General features: G+C 36.9%; 1 protein-coding gene across 4 annotated transcripts in view; it reads right to left on the bottom strand.

Annotated features, from left to right (window-relative positions):
* Nucleotides 1–15,624, bottom strand: part of LOC121371891 (dynein heavy chain 2, axonemal-like) — a 134,692-nt gene extending 119,068 nt beyond the window's left edge. For all 4 annotated transcript variants that reach the window (XM_041498118.1, XM_041498134.1, XM_041498127.1 and 1 more), the window contains exons 1-9: nucleotides 15,495–15,624; nucleotides 12,030–12,278; nucleotides 10,160–10,266; nucleotides 7,895–8,243; nucleotides 6,218–6,382; nucleotides 4,218–4,456; nucleotides 3,169–3,360; nucleotides 875–1,012; nucleotides 274–381 (exon numbers count right to left, since the gene is read on the bottom strand). In XM_041498118.1, the coding sequence (XP_041354052.1) occupies nucleotides 274–381; nucleotides 875–1,012; nucleotides 3,169–3,360; nucleotides 4,218–4,456; nucleotides 6,218–6,382; nucleotides 7,895–8,243; nucleotides 10,160–10,266; nucleotides 12,030–12,258 (1,527 nt within the window). In that variant the 5' untranslated portion in view covers nucleotides 12,259–12,278; nucleotides 15,495–15,624. The remainder of the gene's footprint in view (nucleotides 1–273; nucleotides 382–874; nucleotides 1,013–3,168; nucleotides 3,361–4,217; nucleotides 4,457–6,217; nucleotides 6,383–7,894; nucleotides 8,244–10,159; nucleotides 10,267–12,029; nucleotides 12,279–15,494) is intronic.
* Between the last annotated feature and the right edge of the window lie 2,639 nt (nucleotides 15,625–18,263).

The raw sequence follows: 18,263 nt of genomic DNA, 5'->3' as shown, positions 1-18,263 counted from the left end.
GTTGCCACTTCATGGGCTACTCTTTTTGATTAGCAGCAAGGGATCTTTTATATGCACCATCCCACAGACAGGATAGTAGGCTACATACCACAACCTTTATTACACCAGTTGTGGAGCACTGGCTGGAATGAGAAATTGCTCTAAATAGAGAGAATTGTAGAAAGTGCAACTTGTGGGGAAATAATTCCTTATAGACAATACATATTAATTTGGTGACAACATTAATCAATAAAACAATTTAGAACAAAAGAAGAGATCAGTACACATTTTTACCTCCAGTAAGTCTTTACACCGTTGTATAAAGGCATCAATTTGAGCAAAAATACTACTTCGGTCAAGAACCCAGGCCACGGACGAAAACATGTGATGCATCTTGGAAGTCTGAAAGAAATTGAAGAAAACTTGAAAAAACCCCAGACTACTATCCTTAGGGGAATATGCATTTGTTTGAGGCCAGGTGAAGTAGAAAAGAAAAACAAAAATGTAGTTGGTTTTCTGGTACCGGTATATTAAATAATATAAAAATTCTGCACTTTTAAAAACAAAAATTATCTTTCTTTGGGATTTATGTACTGGTATCTAGAGCTTAGGATTTCTAAATCTATTTGGAGATTGTTTATTGTAAAAACAAATATTTAAAAAAAAAATTGTATTTTATATTTTGTTTACATTTTTAATGCATTTATGCACAATTTCTATATATTTTGTTGAAAAGTAGAGGATATGTAAATAAATAAGCCAAATCATGCAAATAGTTTAACCTTTTCATAACAAAGTCTAACTAAAACATTCCAAGGAATGGGTGCCCCTCCACTGAAATACCCCCCCCCTCCCCTCCCCCATATTTACACCAACAATTAAAGATTACACCAACCTTATCATACACTTCTTTCCATTCTTCACAACACTTGATGCAGTCGTTAAGATTTGTAATTCCGGACTGCACGTATCCATCGAAGATCCGATCGAGATCAATGTTGCTGCAGCATCTTCGAATAATCTCATTGCTCATCTGGAAACAAATTTATCTGATTAATAAAGCGGCGTTCTCATTATACGATTTGTCACATCAACTTGTCGCATGCGATTTGTCGTAGCGACTCAAATCGTGTGTGTGGGAAGACATTACGTCATAAGATTCCATGACATCAAACAAAGCTTGTCAGTTTAAAAATATTTTGCAGGAAATGTTAAGTGCATACAAACTTCCACTGAAATAAAGAAAACATGAATGTAGACAATAATGGTGTTATGTACCAAAACAGTTATTGACCACAGCTGGACAATAATAGGTTTTATAGTCGTTCCGATTCAGGTGTTCTCACAGTACGATTCCATCGCATGCGACAAGTCGGTATGACTAATCGCATAACGAGAATGCCCCTTTATAAATGCAACCATTACCAAGCTAGTATAAAATGTAGAAAACTTGGATTATTTTTTCTTTTCGTAAACACTTAACCTGCCCTCTAACCAATGGCATCCCACTCCAATAATCCAATGGACTGGCCCAAAAATCCCAACAGCCAATCAATGGATAAAAACTTCCAGTGAGTCATGAGCATTATGTTTTGGTCACATGAATGCTACATCTTTCTTTTTTCTTTGCTGCTACAATCTGGATGTGTTTTCTGTTGCTTCTACATAACCAAGCCATCTTGTGTTTGGTGTTGGGGTTTGCCATAGGTTTGAGGTCAGGTTACGTATGAAAAAAGTAGTACTTTCTATACATTAATTTCAATTTCATTTTAACTGATTTTTCATTATTATATCCAAAAAAGGTTCAAGCATGCAGTCCTAGGCACACACCTCAGCTATCTGGGCTGTCTGTCCAGGACTGTGGATTAGTTGTTAGTTGTTAATTGTTAGTGAGAGAGAAGAGGGTGTAGTGGTCTTACACCTACCCACCGAGTTGTTAAAACTCACTCTGGGTGGGAGCCGGTACCAGGCTGTGAACCCTGTACCTACCAGCCTTAAAATTTAAATTTTACTCTATAACTAACATTGCCGTGACACTTAATTCCGACTATATCCATTCTGACAATAATCAAAACTGGGCCAACATACTGATGCTATCTGGATAGAATTTCACATTGATGGTGCAGAGCACAATATTTCAGGCAAATCATTGTTCTGTTCATGTGTCGGTTAAACAACTTTAAATTCACATAAACTGCCAATCGGTTACATGGTACATATTTACACATTCTGAAAATTAAAAGTTCTAAACTTCTTAAGGTAACTAAATATTATGCAAGTTTGACATAACTGATTAGGTTACACAAATATAATTGACATGACCAAACAATTGTTTACACTAAGTAAACATCATGTGCAATGACTTCCTATAACATTAAATTTTGACATACTGGCAACTGTAGATAACAAATCTATTTAGACAGAGTCTACTACAGGTATATTAAAAAAATTCAATGTTTGGTTTTTTAACTCGCACACGGACACACATTTACTCACCAATGACTTTGATGGTACTTGTGACATATACTTAGGTAAAACAGTTCAACAAAATTGTAAAATGAATGAATAGAACTATATTTCACGTTCTTATACCTCAGCACATTGTAAACTATTACCATTTGGTGTCTAACATATATCCACTGTAATCAATTTTAATGAATAAGTAGCAGGATAATTCAGCAATGACCGTATTAACATTGTAGAATATCTCCTATCTTTTTGAGGATCAGATTCACAGGACTTGGAGCTCAAATTGTTTTTACCTATGGCAGTTTTAAAATGTTTTTGCTATAGGCAAAATGCACACATACAGCAATTTTGAGCCTGCTCACAGCAATTTTAAACCAGTAACTCTGTCAACAAATAAACACAATTCAAAAAGCAAAACATATCCCCACAACTGATGGCAATCATATTTATAAAAAAAAAAAAATAATAAAAAAATAAAAAAATAATCACCAGGTGTACAAAAAATACCTTTAAAAAAAAATTCTAATCACAAAGTGTAAAAAAACAAACAAAAAAACAACAAATTATCCAGCAGAAAAAAAAAAAAATGCCATCAGTAAAGCACCTATAATTAACCTATGGCAATGCATATCTCAGCTACGGCAATTGCCATCACTGCTATTGTTAAAACCGAGCCATGGATTCAGTTATAACTGTATTTGACTGTGAACGATCTTCTACCTTTTTGAGGATGCCGGTGAGTCTCTCTCTCGTCTTGTAGAACTCGGAGTTCACCCAGATCATTCTGATGAGATTGAGTATTTTCTGCAACATTGCGGGGATGTCCTTGGGTTTGGCATCTGCCAGGTCGTGGCACGGGTCCTTCAAAACTGCAAGGAACTTGAGGTTGCTCTCAGCCTGTCTGGAACCCTCCTGAAAAAAAAAGCAATTGTTGTTGTTTAAATACAGTCAGTCCGTAGTAATATAATCGTAAATAAAATGTGTTGAGTGCCTCGTTAAATAAATTTTATTTTTTATTTTTAAATGTTAATTGCTAAAAAGAAAACACTTCTGGGGCCTAATTCACAAAGGTCTCTTAGGCTCTGCTTGACAACAAAGCATCCTCTTTTCAAGTCTTTTAGCATTGCACTGCGAGATCGCAAAGTTGCGAGAGTTTAGTGAATTAGGCCCCTGATTTTTAATATTTATTGTGAAATGTAGTCATTGCAGTAACTGATTTAATGTACTGGCTGCCAGATTATTTTAACAAAGGAAAGTAATAAATCTTGAACACCTCAGCACATTATAAACTATTACCATTTGGTGTCTAAGATATATCTACTATTTCAGGGCAGTACATACCTTTGATGTACCAGTAATTGGGACACTGGCTGGGATGGGTAAAATAAATAGAGTCCCTCGTGGGCAACTAAATCAAGCAACCCTGCACATCTCAAGTGAATACTCTATACAACTGAGCTACAGTTTGCTCCATTTTAACCTATTTACAGTCAATCAACACCAACTATGAACTGCCTTTATTTGGCTTGACATGGGGCTGCATATCATATCTATTATTAACACAAAATACAAAATATCTTATTTTTGCCGACAGATTCAGAAATGCAGTCTCATGTCTTATCTGTCATTATCATAAACTCTAGTATGAAATTTCAGAAATGGAGACAGATATCTTATATGTCAATTAACATAAAATATGAATTACCATAATTTGGCCAGCTTAAAAAAAAAGGGGCCATAAATCTCATTTAGCACAAAATATGAATTACCTTAATCTGGCCCGACAGTTTCAGAAACGGGGCCACATACGACGATTTGGCGAGTTCTAGGACATGTGTTATTCTTTTGATGCCGGGTTTGTCCAACTGCGTACTAATTCCTGACAAGTCGACGCACCGCGCCTTCCAGAACTCGATCTCGTCCAGGGGACCCGAGTTTTCCGCCATCTCGTATGCATCCTGTGAGCTGAGCACCTCTTTGATCTGTCGAGCCCAGTGGATCATTGCAGCTGAAAAAACAAGAGTACCGGTCAAAAGTAGTCACAGTGACCTATAGTCTGTCCCACAGGGAATGCCTTTTTTCATACTATGGTATTTACTACAAATTACATATTTTTGAGCCGATTAATTTCTAAATTTCACACAAAAATAGTACTTTTTTGTTGTTTCCAAAACACTTTTACTTTTCTTCTTGCATCAAACCAAACTGAACTGAAATTATTTACAAAAACATTTTAATAGAATGATGGGACAGACAATAGTTATGGTACTTGATACACTGACCTCCCAAGTTGTAGTTGCAAGCAAGGTTTGATAATCCTATATGAATTGACAAGGAAGATACGGCCCAGACAAGGATTTTCTTTAATGTGCAGTACTGCATGTAAAGTAGGTCGCAGTGACCTAGTTATGGTATGCAACAAACTGCCATCCCAAGTTGTACTTGCAAGGAAAGGTTTGATTAACCTATATGAATTGATAAGGAAGATATGGCCTGGACAAATTTTTCATTTAATGTGCAGCAATGCTTTAAAAGTAGGTTGCTGTGACTTAGTTATGGTATATGACACACCACCATCCAATGTTGTACTTGCATGCATGGTCTGATGATCATATATGAATTGATAAGATAGATATGCTCCAGAAGATGGACAATACGACCCACCAAAGACAGGCGTGTGATTATACAGATTATTAGTGAAACCCAATATCAGTGCCACCATACTGAGATGCTGTTACCACAAATCACCACTGTTGTCTGTTGCCTTTCTTTCGTACATGGCTTGAAATAATGGGAAGGGGAAATGTTGGTAAAAAAAAGAACCTAAGTTGAAGTTTGAAGATTCACAAATAACTGTGGTCTTCTAAAATCAATCTCTAAAACTTGCATAGTAAGTCGTGGCACAGTACTGAACAAAATATTCTTTGATCCAGCAACATAACTTATAAAACTCTGTAAAGATTCCTTTTCCTTAGGTCTCACTACACAGATGTCATCTGCCATTGAAATCCATGTTAAATTGCCCAACTTCAAATGAAGATTGCCAATAGAACGGGTTCTCACTGGCATTAACTATATATACACGTACCATTGCGAACATACATTATATAAGCATTTATTTTCACTCCTAAATTGAAAACATTTCCATCTCAGTTTTTTGCTACTGTATCTGACCGCATGCATCTGGCTGTAGTACCAGTCCGAACAGGTGGTTCATTAACCGATTTACTCTGGCTGTCTCTTCCGCTATACACCCATGTCCCAAAAGTCAATGCACAATATTACAAAATAACATGGACAAAATCCAGCCAGAAGGCTTACCATTACAAATACAAATTGTTTTAATTCTTCCCCACTTACCAGAAGTGAATATGTGAACCACAACATATATCAGTTAGGAACTATAGTGCACCGTGATGAATGAACTCTCACCCAGAAGTGAACTGTGTAGTGAGACCTATAGTGTACCGTGATGAATGAACTCTCGCCTGGAAGTGAACTGTGTAGTGAGACCTACAGTGTACCGTGAATGAACTCTCGCCCGGAAGTGAACTGCATAGTGAGACCTATAGTGTACCGTGATGAATGAACTCTCACCCAGAAGTGAACTGTGTAGTGAGACCTATAGTGTACCGTGATGAATGAACTCTCACCCGGAAGTGATCTGTGTAGTGAGACCTATAGTGTACCGTGATAAATGAACTCTCACCCAGAAGTGAACTGTGTAGTGAGACCTCATGTTACAAACTACAAAAGCAAATGGACTCACTCTCCAGTCTCTGGACAAGTTCCTTGTTTTTAGCGGCTTCCTCTGGGGGAATCTTCATCCCCTCCGTGGGAATATACAGCACCGTTTTACCTTCCAGCTTCCACCGTGTGTCCGTCAAATTGGCAAGAAATCGATGCAGCTGGGCGGAGAAGTCATTTTTAATACCTGAACATTGTTACGGAAACACCACAAAAACATCCTATCAAGACTTTTTACTGAAAAAAATTAATTATGTTTTTCTTACTTACATGTACACATGTATTTAAAATTTAAAATAAAAATGAAACTAATACTTTGTTTTCACTACATTTTCTAAATTAAATCTTCAGGCAGTTGAAGAAAAAAAAGTTTTGAAATTAATAGCAATGTTTTGTTGTTTGTTTCGTTTAACAACACCACTAAATCACTTTGATTTATTAATCATTGGCTGCTGGATGTCAAATATTTGGTAATTTTGACATGTAGTCTTTAGAGAGAAAACCTGCTACATTCATTCCATTAGTAGCAAGGGATTTTTATATGCACCATCCCACAGACAGGATAGCACATACCACAGCTTTTGATATACCAGTCGTGGTGCACTGGCTGGAACGAGAAATAGCCCAATGGGCCCACCGATGAGGATCGATCCCAAACCTACCATGCATCAGGCGAACACTTTACCACTGGACTACGTCCCACCCCTTAATTGCAAAGGATCACAAATGTGGAATTCCTTCTGACTACTATCCAACAATGTTATTATAACATTTACATAATATATTACGGATAAAACAAAGGGTATGTGTTGCTGTTTATCTCTAGGAAAAGACAGGTCTATCTTGGCATTGAATTTGGGACTCTTTTTTTTTTTTTTTTTAGGATTTTGTCAAAATCATAAAAGTTATGCAATATAAAAAAAAAATTTGAATTCCATGTCATAATCTTATTCTTTCAATCCGAAATCTGGGATTCACAGCCTGTCTATCTGCTTCACTTGAAATGGGTAGACATATCTATCTGATACACAAGAAAAACTAATAAAAGTCACCCTTATTGTAGCAAAGACTAAAAACATGTCAAACCCAAAACAAGATGGCTTGGATAAGCAGGAGTAACAGAAAAGGTTGTCATCCAAGGAGAAAGAAGGAAGTAGCTATCATGTGACTAGAACAGGGTGAACAGGGTTAAGTTCAGTCAGACCAAGGAGAAAATGTTTTCATTAAACTGGCGTATCAAACCAAATGGCCACATAGTGTCGCTTGCTGTCAATGAACACAGAAGAGCTCTTTTTAATTTTAGGCATTGATTGGCTGTTGGGATGTTTGAGCCAGTCCAAGGAACTGGGTGGGGGTGGGGAGTGGAAGTGGACTGCCATTGGTTTGAGGTCAGGTTATTGCATGAAAAAATAAAAAATAAATACAGGTCACCCTTATTGTAGTGAAGACTAAAGCAAAACAGTGACGGAATCCAGAAAATCGATTTAGGGGGCCCCAATGACGTGAGGCGGAATGCCAATGGAACCTTGGGGGAGGTTTGGAGGGCATAATGGAACTTTTGGGGAGGTTTGGAGGGGATCGTAAAATAAAAGAGAAAATTAATATATAATAAAATTATAACTGCTACAAAATGTATGGGGGGGGGCCCAGGCCACTGCCCCCCCCCCCCCCCCCCAGATCCGCCTCTGCAAAAGGATACTGTCTGGCCATGAGGTATCCTCAAAGAAGATTGGAGCATAAATGCCAATCATTGTCCTCAACAAACTCTCAATGTGAGTCGCCTTGACAGTTCCGTATTGAAAAGACGTGAAAAAGTTCTCTGGAGTGATCTCCTTCGTAGGGTGAGTCTTTATGAAATAGGTCAGCTGGTCCACACTGAACGAAGGGATCTTGTACTCGATGCAGAATCCACGATACTGGTCATTATAGGCAACCATCAGCTTAATCGTGGAATCCTTGGTGAATTCTCTGATGGCACTGTCATGAAGCTCTGTCCACAGTTCTGGTTTCCAGTTTGTCACCGTTATTCTGTCCTTGATCATCTGGTTCTGAAAATATATAGAATAATAATCAATCCATGAAATGGGTTTACAAGTCTCCATATTGTCCTACCAGAATCTAACACCTTTTATAAATGCAGAAAACGTCGAACACTACTGCTATTTTAAAGTAACAATCTTGCCTCACTACTATTCACCATGACATTTGAAGCAAGCATTTCATTTCAACTTATTTTACTGCTTATATCCAATTAAGGTTCAAGCACGCTGTCCTGGGAACACATCTCAGCTATCTGGGCTGTCTGTCCAGGACAGATGGTTACTTGTTAGTTGGTTAGTGAGAGAGAAAGAGGATGTAGTGGCCTTACACCTACCCATTGAGTCCTTAAGAACTCGCTCTGCGTTTGAGCCGGTACCAGGCTGCGAACCCTGTACCTACCAGCCTGTAGTCCGATGGCTTAACCACTATGCCAACAAGGCTAAAGCAATACATGTCCCCATACCAGGCTCAACAATTTTTTCTATCTCCTAAGTTCAAAGGTCATAACTCTGCGATAAATGAGTAAATCACCATGGCTTAATTTGTAACAGTACATGACAAAGTTATAAACAAAATTTCAGCTCAATATCCTGTGGCGTCCAGAAAACATATTTTGGAGTCTTCTAAGTTCAGGGGCCATAACTCAGTCAAAAATGGGTAAATCACTTGATCGGTAACAGTACACAATAAAGCGATATACAAAATGTCAGCTCTATATCTTGATGTCTCACTACACAGATGTCATCTGCTATTGAAACCCATGTTAAATTGCCCAACTTCAAACAAAGATTGCCAATAGAACGGGTTCTCGTTGGCACTAACAACATACACCATTGCGAACATACATTATATAAGCATTTATTTTCACTCCAAAACTGAGGACATTTCCGTATCAGTTTTTTGCTATGTGACCACATCTGGCTGTAGTACCTGTCCGAACAGGTGGTTCATTAACCGATTCACTCCGGCTGTCTCTTGCGCTGTACACCCATGTCCCAAAAGGTTGATGCACAATATTACAAAATAACATGGGTAAAATACAGCCAGAAGGCTTAGCATTAAACATACATATTGTTTTAATTCTTCACCATTTCCTAGAAGTGAATATGTGAACCATAACATGTGTCACAATTAGGAACTATGGTGGACCGTGATGAATGAACTCTCACCCGGAAGTGATCTGTGTAGTGAGACCTGAGGTATTGTTAAAAACAATGTGTGGAAAACTATATGTGGGAGAGATAGACAGGACAGAGATGAAATCTATAGTCCCCTCCGGTTGGACCGGTAGGGACTAAAACAAACTGACATATCAACTGAAAGTGATCAGCCCTACAACTCATTTCATGTTAAGTGAAGGAAGGAAATGTTTTATTTAACAACGCACTCAACACATTTTATTTACGGTTATATAATGGCGTCAGACATATGGTTAAGGACCACACAGATATTGAAGGAGGAAACCCGCTGTCGCCACTTGATGGGCTACTCTTTTCAATTAGCAACAAGGGATCTTTTATATGCACCATCCCATAGACAGGATAGCACATACCACAGCCTTTAATGTACCAGTCATGGTGCACTGGCTGGAGCGAGAAATAGCCCAATGGTTCCACCGATGGGGATCGATCCCAGACCGATCATGCATCGAGCGAGCGCTTTACCACTGAGCTACGTCCCACCCCTTCGTGTCAAGTGAGTGATTTACCACCCTATTCCTTCCCAGCCATATGTAGAAAATATGGAGTTGTTTCTCTTGTTACAAAGTAGCTTTAAAATGACTGGAACTGGGTGAGCTTGGAATTCACTGTTCAGACGATTTTAGCTGTTGCTTGTCTATATGCATGGCAGTCCATAGCACTAAGGGGCAAATGCCATAGGTCAGAGGTCAGGTTTTGTATGAAAATAAATTATGTATACATACCACAACATTGTGAATACTGTCTGGGTCTGAAGCATTCAGTGCACTCTGTTCCTGATTACTTTCACTTGTCAAGTCCCCACTGTCTAGTTCTGTAACCTGTCCCTCTGCTGCAAAACAAAACCCCAAATATCAATGCATTAAACATGTAAACATATTAAATTTATTAAGGATTCTTTTAAAATACAATTATCAACATTTTTATTAGCATACACAACAATCTTTTTTCCAAAAAGGTCCATGCACAATATTATAAAATAACATGGGCAAAATCCAGTCAAAGGGCGGCTTACCATTGAAAAATACAAATTGTTTTTAATTCTTACACAATTACTAGCACCAGTGTAAGATATTGCTCATGTCATAACAATCATTCAATATCTAACTAGTGTAACATTGGCATGACATGAGCATGACATAGATCATTTGCTGAACCAATTCGTAGAAAAATAATGTGTAGTAGGTCTCGACATAAGCCTGCTTTTTGTGTTGCGGCTTGTTTGCAGTTGCTTTGTAATAAATAAAATACTAAACTAGCTTGCCTGTCATACAATGTTTTATGAAACTCGTAAACAGTGTTGATATCCGACTCGCTTTTGCGCATCAGATATCAAAACTGTTCACTCATTTCATAAAAATTATATGACAGGCAAGCTTGTTAAGTATTCTATATATATATATATATATATGTGTGTGTGTCACAATTAGGAACTACTGCATTGGACTATGATGAACGCACTTCCACCTGGAAGTGAACTGTGTAGTGAGACCAATCTGCAAATTTAGAATTCCAGATTTGGGGTTGAAAGCATAAGATTAAGATTAAGAGACGTAATTCCAAAAATATCTATATTAAATCATGTTTATGATTCTGGCGGAATCCTAAAACAAAATCCCCAAATTCAATACTGGAGACCTTGTATTATTTGGTTTTAAGTTTTTATGGGCATATCTAAAATTGAAGATACATTTACATTTTAAAGCACAAGTTAATAAATAAATCTGGTGGGAAGCCACCCTTATGCAACTCTAAGCCTGTATCTTTAAGCTGTTAACTCACTTTAGGCCACAGCCTATAAATTTTATATTAAGGATTCATCACACAGTGGTCAATGCTGTTAGCCAATCCTAAACTACTCTATTTGATTTGAATGCATGAATGCATGAATGAATGAATGAATGAATGAATGAATGAATGAATGAATGGTTTAACAGCACCCCAGCACAAAAATACACATCAGCTATCAGGTGTCACAAATGGTAAGCTATTTGACTTAAAGAAATAAATACTTTAAACCAACTACTACTTACAATAATACCGAATCAGGGCTTGAACGTAACAGCAGCAATTGCCACTGCTGTGATATGAATTGCCGTAGGTTAGGTTCTTTACTAATGACCATTTTTTGCCACTGGATAAAAATTATTGCCATCCATTAAAGGCATATATTTTGGGTTTTATATTTGTTGCAAAGATTACTGATTTAAAACTGCCATAGACAGGCTCAAAATTGCTATCAGTGAGCATTTTGATAATGGCAAAATCAATTCAACATTGCCATCGGAAACAAATCCTTAAGTTAGAGCCCAGGGGCCTAATTCAATTTAGGTCTCTTAGGCTCTGCTAGACAACAAAACATCATATTTGTAAGACTTTTAGCACTGCACTGCGAGATCGCAAAGTTGCAAGAGTTTAGTGAATTCAGCCCGTCGTATTTCAGCATAATAAAGGCATGAATTTCATATTATGCACCTTGCCACCGTTATGTTACTTCCAACACAAATAATTTTCCAGGCACAACCAGTATACTGAGCTGTGAACTCTGCATCCGAGTAAAACCAGTTGTATAATTTGGTAATATTTATGACTTACTTTGTTCAACGTCTTGACTCTGATTTTCCTGGATGGCAGGATCTGGTAGCGGGGTGGTCCGCTTGGATCCCTTTGGTGAGCCTACTTTAGAGGATCGGGCACTTCCTGCTTTTGAACTGGCCCTTGAGCCAGGCTTTGAACCAGCCTTTGACCCGGCCTTTGACCCAGCTTTTGATCCAGCTTTTGATCCAGTTTTGGAGCCAGGACGAGAACCGTCCTTGCTGGACATCTTGATAATTGTATTGGCTTCTGATGATAAAAATAAAGTGAAAAAAAATAAAAATTAGTATAATAACAACTGTCATAATTATTGTTTTAATTACTAAATTAATTGTTATTCCTGACTGTAGTTCCTTTAGTAGCTCGAACATTATAAGGATAAAAAACATGTTTGATGTTTACAAACATTAATAATCTACAGTATGCAAAAACCCCCACATAAATTTAATTGTTAAAAAGCACCATTGACAAAAATTAGCATTTTATAATAGCTGCTAAGTCACTGCAGGGTTTCTGCCAGAGTAAAATGGTTTTGGCGCCATATCCAGTTTTTAACAGATTGTGGGTTTTTTTAAGTTAACTTTTTGACAAAATTAATTACTCTTACCATTACTGTATGATTTTCTAAGCCCTAATCTTAAACGTAACCCATTTTGTTTCTGGGAGAGGTCCCTCCCCATATCCCCTGTTGATTGTGGTTGCATTCAATTCCATAACACCATACCCCAAAATTTCTTTCTGGCAGAAACACTGGTCAGGAATGTCCACTTAATATTTTATTAACACAGAATTGTCCAACACTTAAGACCTTGAATTTGCTTTCGCTAGTTTATGAATAATATTAATTTATTACAATTAGAATGTTCAGTAAAAAATATATCACCTTATAATTTAAAATTAGTATTGTATTGGCTGGCAAGATCATTCACTGTGGCTTGCAAATAGCTATTCAATTTTAATCCATACCTGTGATGTCACACTATTGTTCTAGGTATAAATTATTTTTCAAGAATCAACACCTGTGATACAATGCAATTTTATTTTTTTGTGCATTTCGGTCTGTGATTTGAACCCATCACTGACATAACATATCTAATGTAAACAAGTACAACGTTTTAGCCCATGAGGCCAAACATCTGCACCATCAAATAAACATGTAATTTAAGCCTTATAAACCTGATACTGGTGGTAGTAATATATTCTGATGAAGATTGTCGGAAACTAAATCAGAAATCAGATTACATATTTAAAGGCATACTGTCATGGATTTAAGGACCTTATTTCTCTAAAAATGGATAATAAATAAAAATTACATTAATTGTTGGAAACCAAATCTAGCTATTGCATCACCGTAACTGAACCATGATGGAGTGAAATCCATGTCATCCCTCTTGGCAATTTTAGTTTTTTAATTATGGACCATTGCCATAATTCAATTATTTTTACAAAATGTCATTAATAAATGGAGTATATGGTGATTATGAAGATGGTTGAATAAAGTACATTTAGGGACAAATCAAATTATTTTTGTTCAGGTAATACTTTGTTAGTTGTCTGTGACAATATGCCTTTAATGCCAGCCATCCAGCCACTGCTGAGAATTTCCTGACCGAATCGTTCAGGCTAGGTCCGAAAGGATCCTATTGTTTTGCGTTATTAGTTTTGTAAATATTCTTTGCCATTTTAACCAATATTTTCATAAAAAAATATCAAATAGAAGTTAATTTAGCAATCATGTAATTTGTTTTAATGAATATATATGTAGCCATAAATTTTTATAAAATTAACAATTGGCTAATTGGACTGGGTGATTTTTTATTTCAAAATTTCTGACAAATGGATCATTGGTTTGATGTAGGATGAAAAGTAAAAGTGTTTTTGAAATAGTGAACAGGGCACATTAAGGCAATACTTTTCTTAAAGGAATGCTTAAATAAGGCTTTTGGACTGGTATGCATATTCAAATATATATAATGCACATTACTGTTTAATATCAACAAGTATATTTAACTAATAAAACAGTTAAATGTGATGGCTATTATATATAACGGGTGCAGCCATTTTGTTCCATTTCAGTGAATACACCTTCTGGCAAGCTTGTGGTTACGTAATACTTACCGCGTAATGTCAGGAATGAGTCTTAGAACTAGAGAAACAAATCTACCTGGTTTTTGCGGGATGATAAAATAGGCATGCATTGCAATGTTCTGTAATAGTATACATCCCAGCAAGCCAGCAATAAGTATATATTATGTTTCAATACTAAATAAACCACCATTGTCAAAGTGGCTACACAAGTCAAAATAATTATACCATGTTTTGTCCATGCATTAACCTATGTACTGAAATGATACACAGTATTTTCTTAGTTAATTGTTCTATTCTGTTAGTTGCCTCTACCTGTGATTCCTGACTGGCAGGTGTGTCTTTGATAGGTAACCAGACAAGCCAATTAATTACTGCTGTCTAGACACAAAAATACATACTGGTTACTGGTATTATGTAATATTACCTGTCACCCCTAAAATGGTAATGGACATGGTTTATCACTGTAAATAGTTCTGTAAAACTATTAATTAAGTAGCCTTTCCCATCTAAAATCACAGAGCTGACCAATTATGTAGTCCCAAAGAAAAGAAAATTATCACTTGGGTATAGTGGGTTGTCGTTTTTGTTCCAAAATAGCATACAAATAGGCCTAATAGTGTACATTTTTCCTTTGGATTATTTAACAAAGAAAAATACTATAACCCCATTTCGTTCCATTAATGTAACTTGAAATATATTTATATTTAGATAAATAGTTTATTATATTATCACGTCATTTATGTTGTTTTACAAATCAGGTTGATCAAAGAGAACTGCCATGTCATAAATTACTGCTTTTATTTACACTTTGCATACAGGAGTTGGTCGGAGCTGACATCACTTCACCCCAAGCTATGAGTACCAGACACATTTAAAAGAAAATGGCTGCCCCAGTTAGCAGGAATAATCACGATTTTTTATTAACTCTAAAATTACGCATTTTTCATTTGTTAAAGTGGCAGTATGTTTTGGTGGTCCGGGTATGCGTCTTTTCAACACATAAGGCTCTTGTTTGAGTTTAGAAATATAACTAGTAGTATATTCCATAGTATGAAAAAAAGGCATTCCCTGTGGAAAGGGAAAAAAATAGTTTCTTATAATTAATAGGCCTACATAGTACATCTGATACCACATACATTTTCTTTTATTATTTGTGTATTTAAGACTATAGGACTATCAAAAAATTTACAAACTGTTATATAGAGTTCTTTCTAGCTCTTGTCCAACATAAAAACAGAAGCAGGGCTAGTAGAGGGCATTTTAGTCCATCAAAAGGTCACAGCTATTTAAAAGTATACTATCGAAAATACATTATAGAGTCACATAAAAACAATTTACACCAAAGTGTCATAGCGAATTAAAAAAGACTAAACATACCTGCGTTTGCAGCTATTATAACTAATTCGCAATCACTTATTTCTTAAACTTGAAACATTTCCTTGTTAAAATATAATATTTGTACAATCAAGTGAGTGAACCAAGTTGGAAACCACAGACAGCATTGTTAGCGTTTGCCCTTAACAACGCCTTCGGAGCAATCCGTTAGTTGACCGATTCCTTGTCAGAAATACGACAAATACACGACCACAAATACGGAGGGAAAACGACCAGTCTAGTAACAGGCTGTTCGGGTATCATCGGTTATATGAATCACTCGGATCGGTTGCTAGATGGTTCACGTATCTAACGAGTTGTCAGATAACTGAGGGAAAAAAACAGAGGAAGATTTTTCATTTTAAAAAAACCCACAAAACCCACAAAAACAACCACTTTTTAACGACGCACACAGCATATTTTAATTATGGTCATATAGCGTCGAACATATGGTTAAGAATTACAGAGATAATTAGAGAGGAAACCCGCTATCGCCACTCCATGGGCTGAACTAGAGAAGCTAATCTGTGATGTTTAAACAGGGAAATACCATCTAAAAATAACTAGAGCTTGTCTTGATGACCATTACTTCTCAGACGAACGTGCATTTTTAGAATTATCAAAAATGCATTTTGGGGTAGGTTATTACAAAATCTGGATGGTCAGAACCATTTCAGGTGTACAAAAATTAATAGGCCCTATTTTAAATAATAAAATGTACTTTTAATTTAAATTATCAAAAACGACTTTAAATAATAGTGAAAAATATGTAATGCTGAATACACGATTGACTGCACGTAGCCTAGAACAATTATGTGGCGTCAGAATTGTGGTTTAAATTCAGGTTAGTGTATTTTAGGATGCGGTACGTAACCCATTAGGTGGCCGTTTAAAAAGTTGCTCTTCCTTAGAAAAAATCTGCATCCACATCTCATACTAAAAGCCGATGAAAGTTAAAGTTTTTTTTTGTTTAACGCCACCACTAGAGCACATTGATTTATTAATCATCGGCTATTGGATGTAAAACATTTGATAATTTTGACTAAAAAAAAATAGTCAAAATATATGCACTTTCCCACAGACAGGACAGCAATTACCACGGTATTTCATATACCAGTCTTTAGGATGGGGGAGAAAAAAACTCCAGAGAATGCGTCTAACGAGGAGGTGCAATCTGATTAAAATTAGCTCTACTGGTCTAGTGGAGCTAATTTTAAGTAGATTGCGAGGAGGTGCTACGCCTAAATACCGACTGAAAAAAAAAAAAAAAAAAATGTTTTATTTAACGACTCACTCAACACATTTTATTTACGGTTATATGGCGTCAGACATATGGTTATGGACCACACATATATTGAGAGAGGAAACCCGCTGTCACCACTTCATGGGCTATTCTTTTCAATTAGCAGCAAGGGATCTTTCATATGCACCATCCCACAGACAAGGATAGTACATACCACGGCCTTTGATATACCAGTCGTGGTACACTGGCTGGGACGAGAAATAGCCAAATGGGCCCACTGACGGGGATCGATCCCAAACTGACCGCGCATCGAGCGAGCGCTTTGCTACGTCCTGCCCTCCTGGATACTGACTGAATGCCGCCCCTGAAAAGCCCCGATGATGAATTGTATTGATAAGCTGCTTTCACGTGCACACGGCATGTGGCAGCGGCTACATCGTACGGCATTTTATATTGCTGCTCTTGAAAGGATTTTTACATTGGTGCAGCAGATTTCTGTCCTTTTTTTCATGTAGGCTACCTGCGTTTTCTGTTTATAATATAAAAATTATCTAAAGACTTAAAACAAAAAAAATTATAAAGAGAGAGAGAGAGAGAGAGAGAGAGAGAGAGAGAGAGAGAGAGAGAGAGAGAGAGAGAGAGCCACACAAAGAGACACATGGAGAGACATACACAGAGACACACACACAGAGAGAGAGAGAGAGAGAGAGAGAGAGAGAGAGAGAGAGAGAGAGAGAGAGAGAGAGAGAGAGAGAGATGATTGGTATAGACAGAGAGATACAAAGTAAGTGGTTCTGTGCTCTGAAGATGTTAGATAGTACAACTGTATGAATAATTGAACTGAAAACCAGAGTAACTATATACAATGCTAGTCAAGACTACCAACTGCCATGACAAAGTTGGCCAACTTTCTGAGCGCTCTTACAACTTGATCGTATAACCCATTAGTTGTTAATTTAAGAGCACCCGTCGTTATTCGGGAATCGAGTTCTCTAACTTCATCGTGGCAGTTGACAGTCTGAAACTAGCATTACACAACACAAATGAACCAACCACAAAAGAGTTTTTAAAAAAATGTTTTTTATTACGCAAAATGCAGAATTCGTTACATGTTCAATTTTGAAAGAGGCACAGCATGCCGTAAGAAACAATAACAAAAACGCATGCCGCCTGACACAACCCGGGTGCACGTATATTACATAGCCTATTGAATGGCATTTGAATGATTTAAAGAAAAAAGAAAGAAAGAAAGAAAGAAAGAGAGAAAAAAGACAGAAAGAAAACACATTTTGCGCGTTGCACACCGCACGCCATGTGCATGTGAGAGCAAAGAAAGAAAGAAATGTTTTATTAACGACGTACTCAACACATTTTATTTACGGTTATATGTCGTCAGACATATGGTTAAGAACCACAAATATTGAGAGAGGAAACCCGTTGTCGCCACTTCATGGGCTACTCTTTTCGATTAGCAGCAAAGGAAATTTTATATGCACCATCCCACAGACAGAGTAGTACATACCACGGCC

Source organism: Gigantopelta aegis, chromosome 1, assembly GCF_016097555.1.
Source record: "Gigantopelta aegis isolate Gae_Host chromosome 1, Gae_host_genome, whole genome shotgun sequence".
NCBI lineage: Eukaryota > Metazoa > Mollusca > Gastropoda > Neomphalida > Peltospiridae > Gigantopelta > Gigantopelta aegis.
The sequence above is the reverse complement of the archived record's forward strand: the minus strand, read 5'-3'. Positions and strand labels throughout refer to the sequence as shown.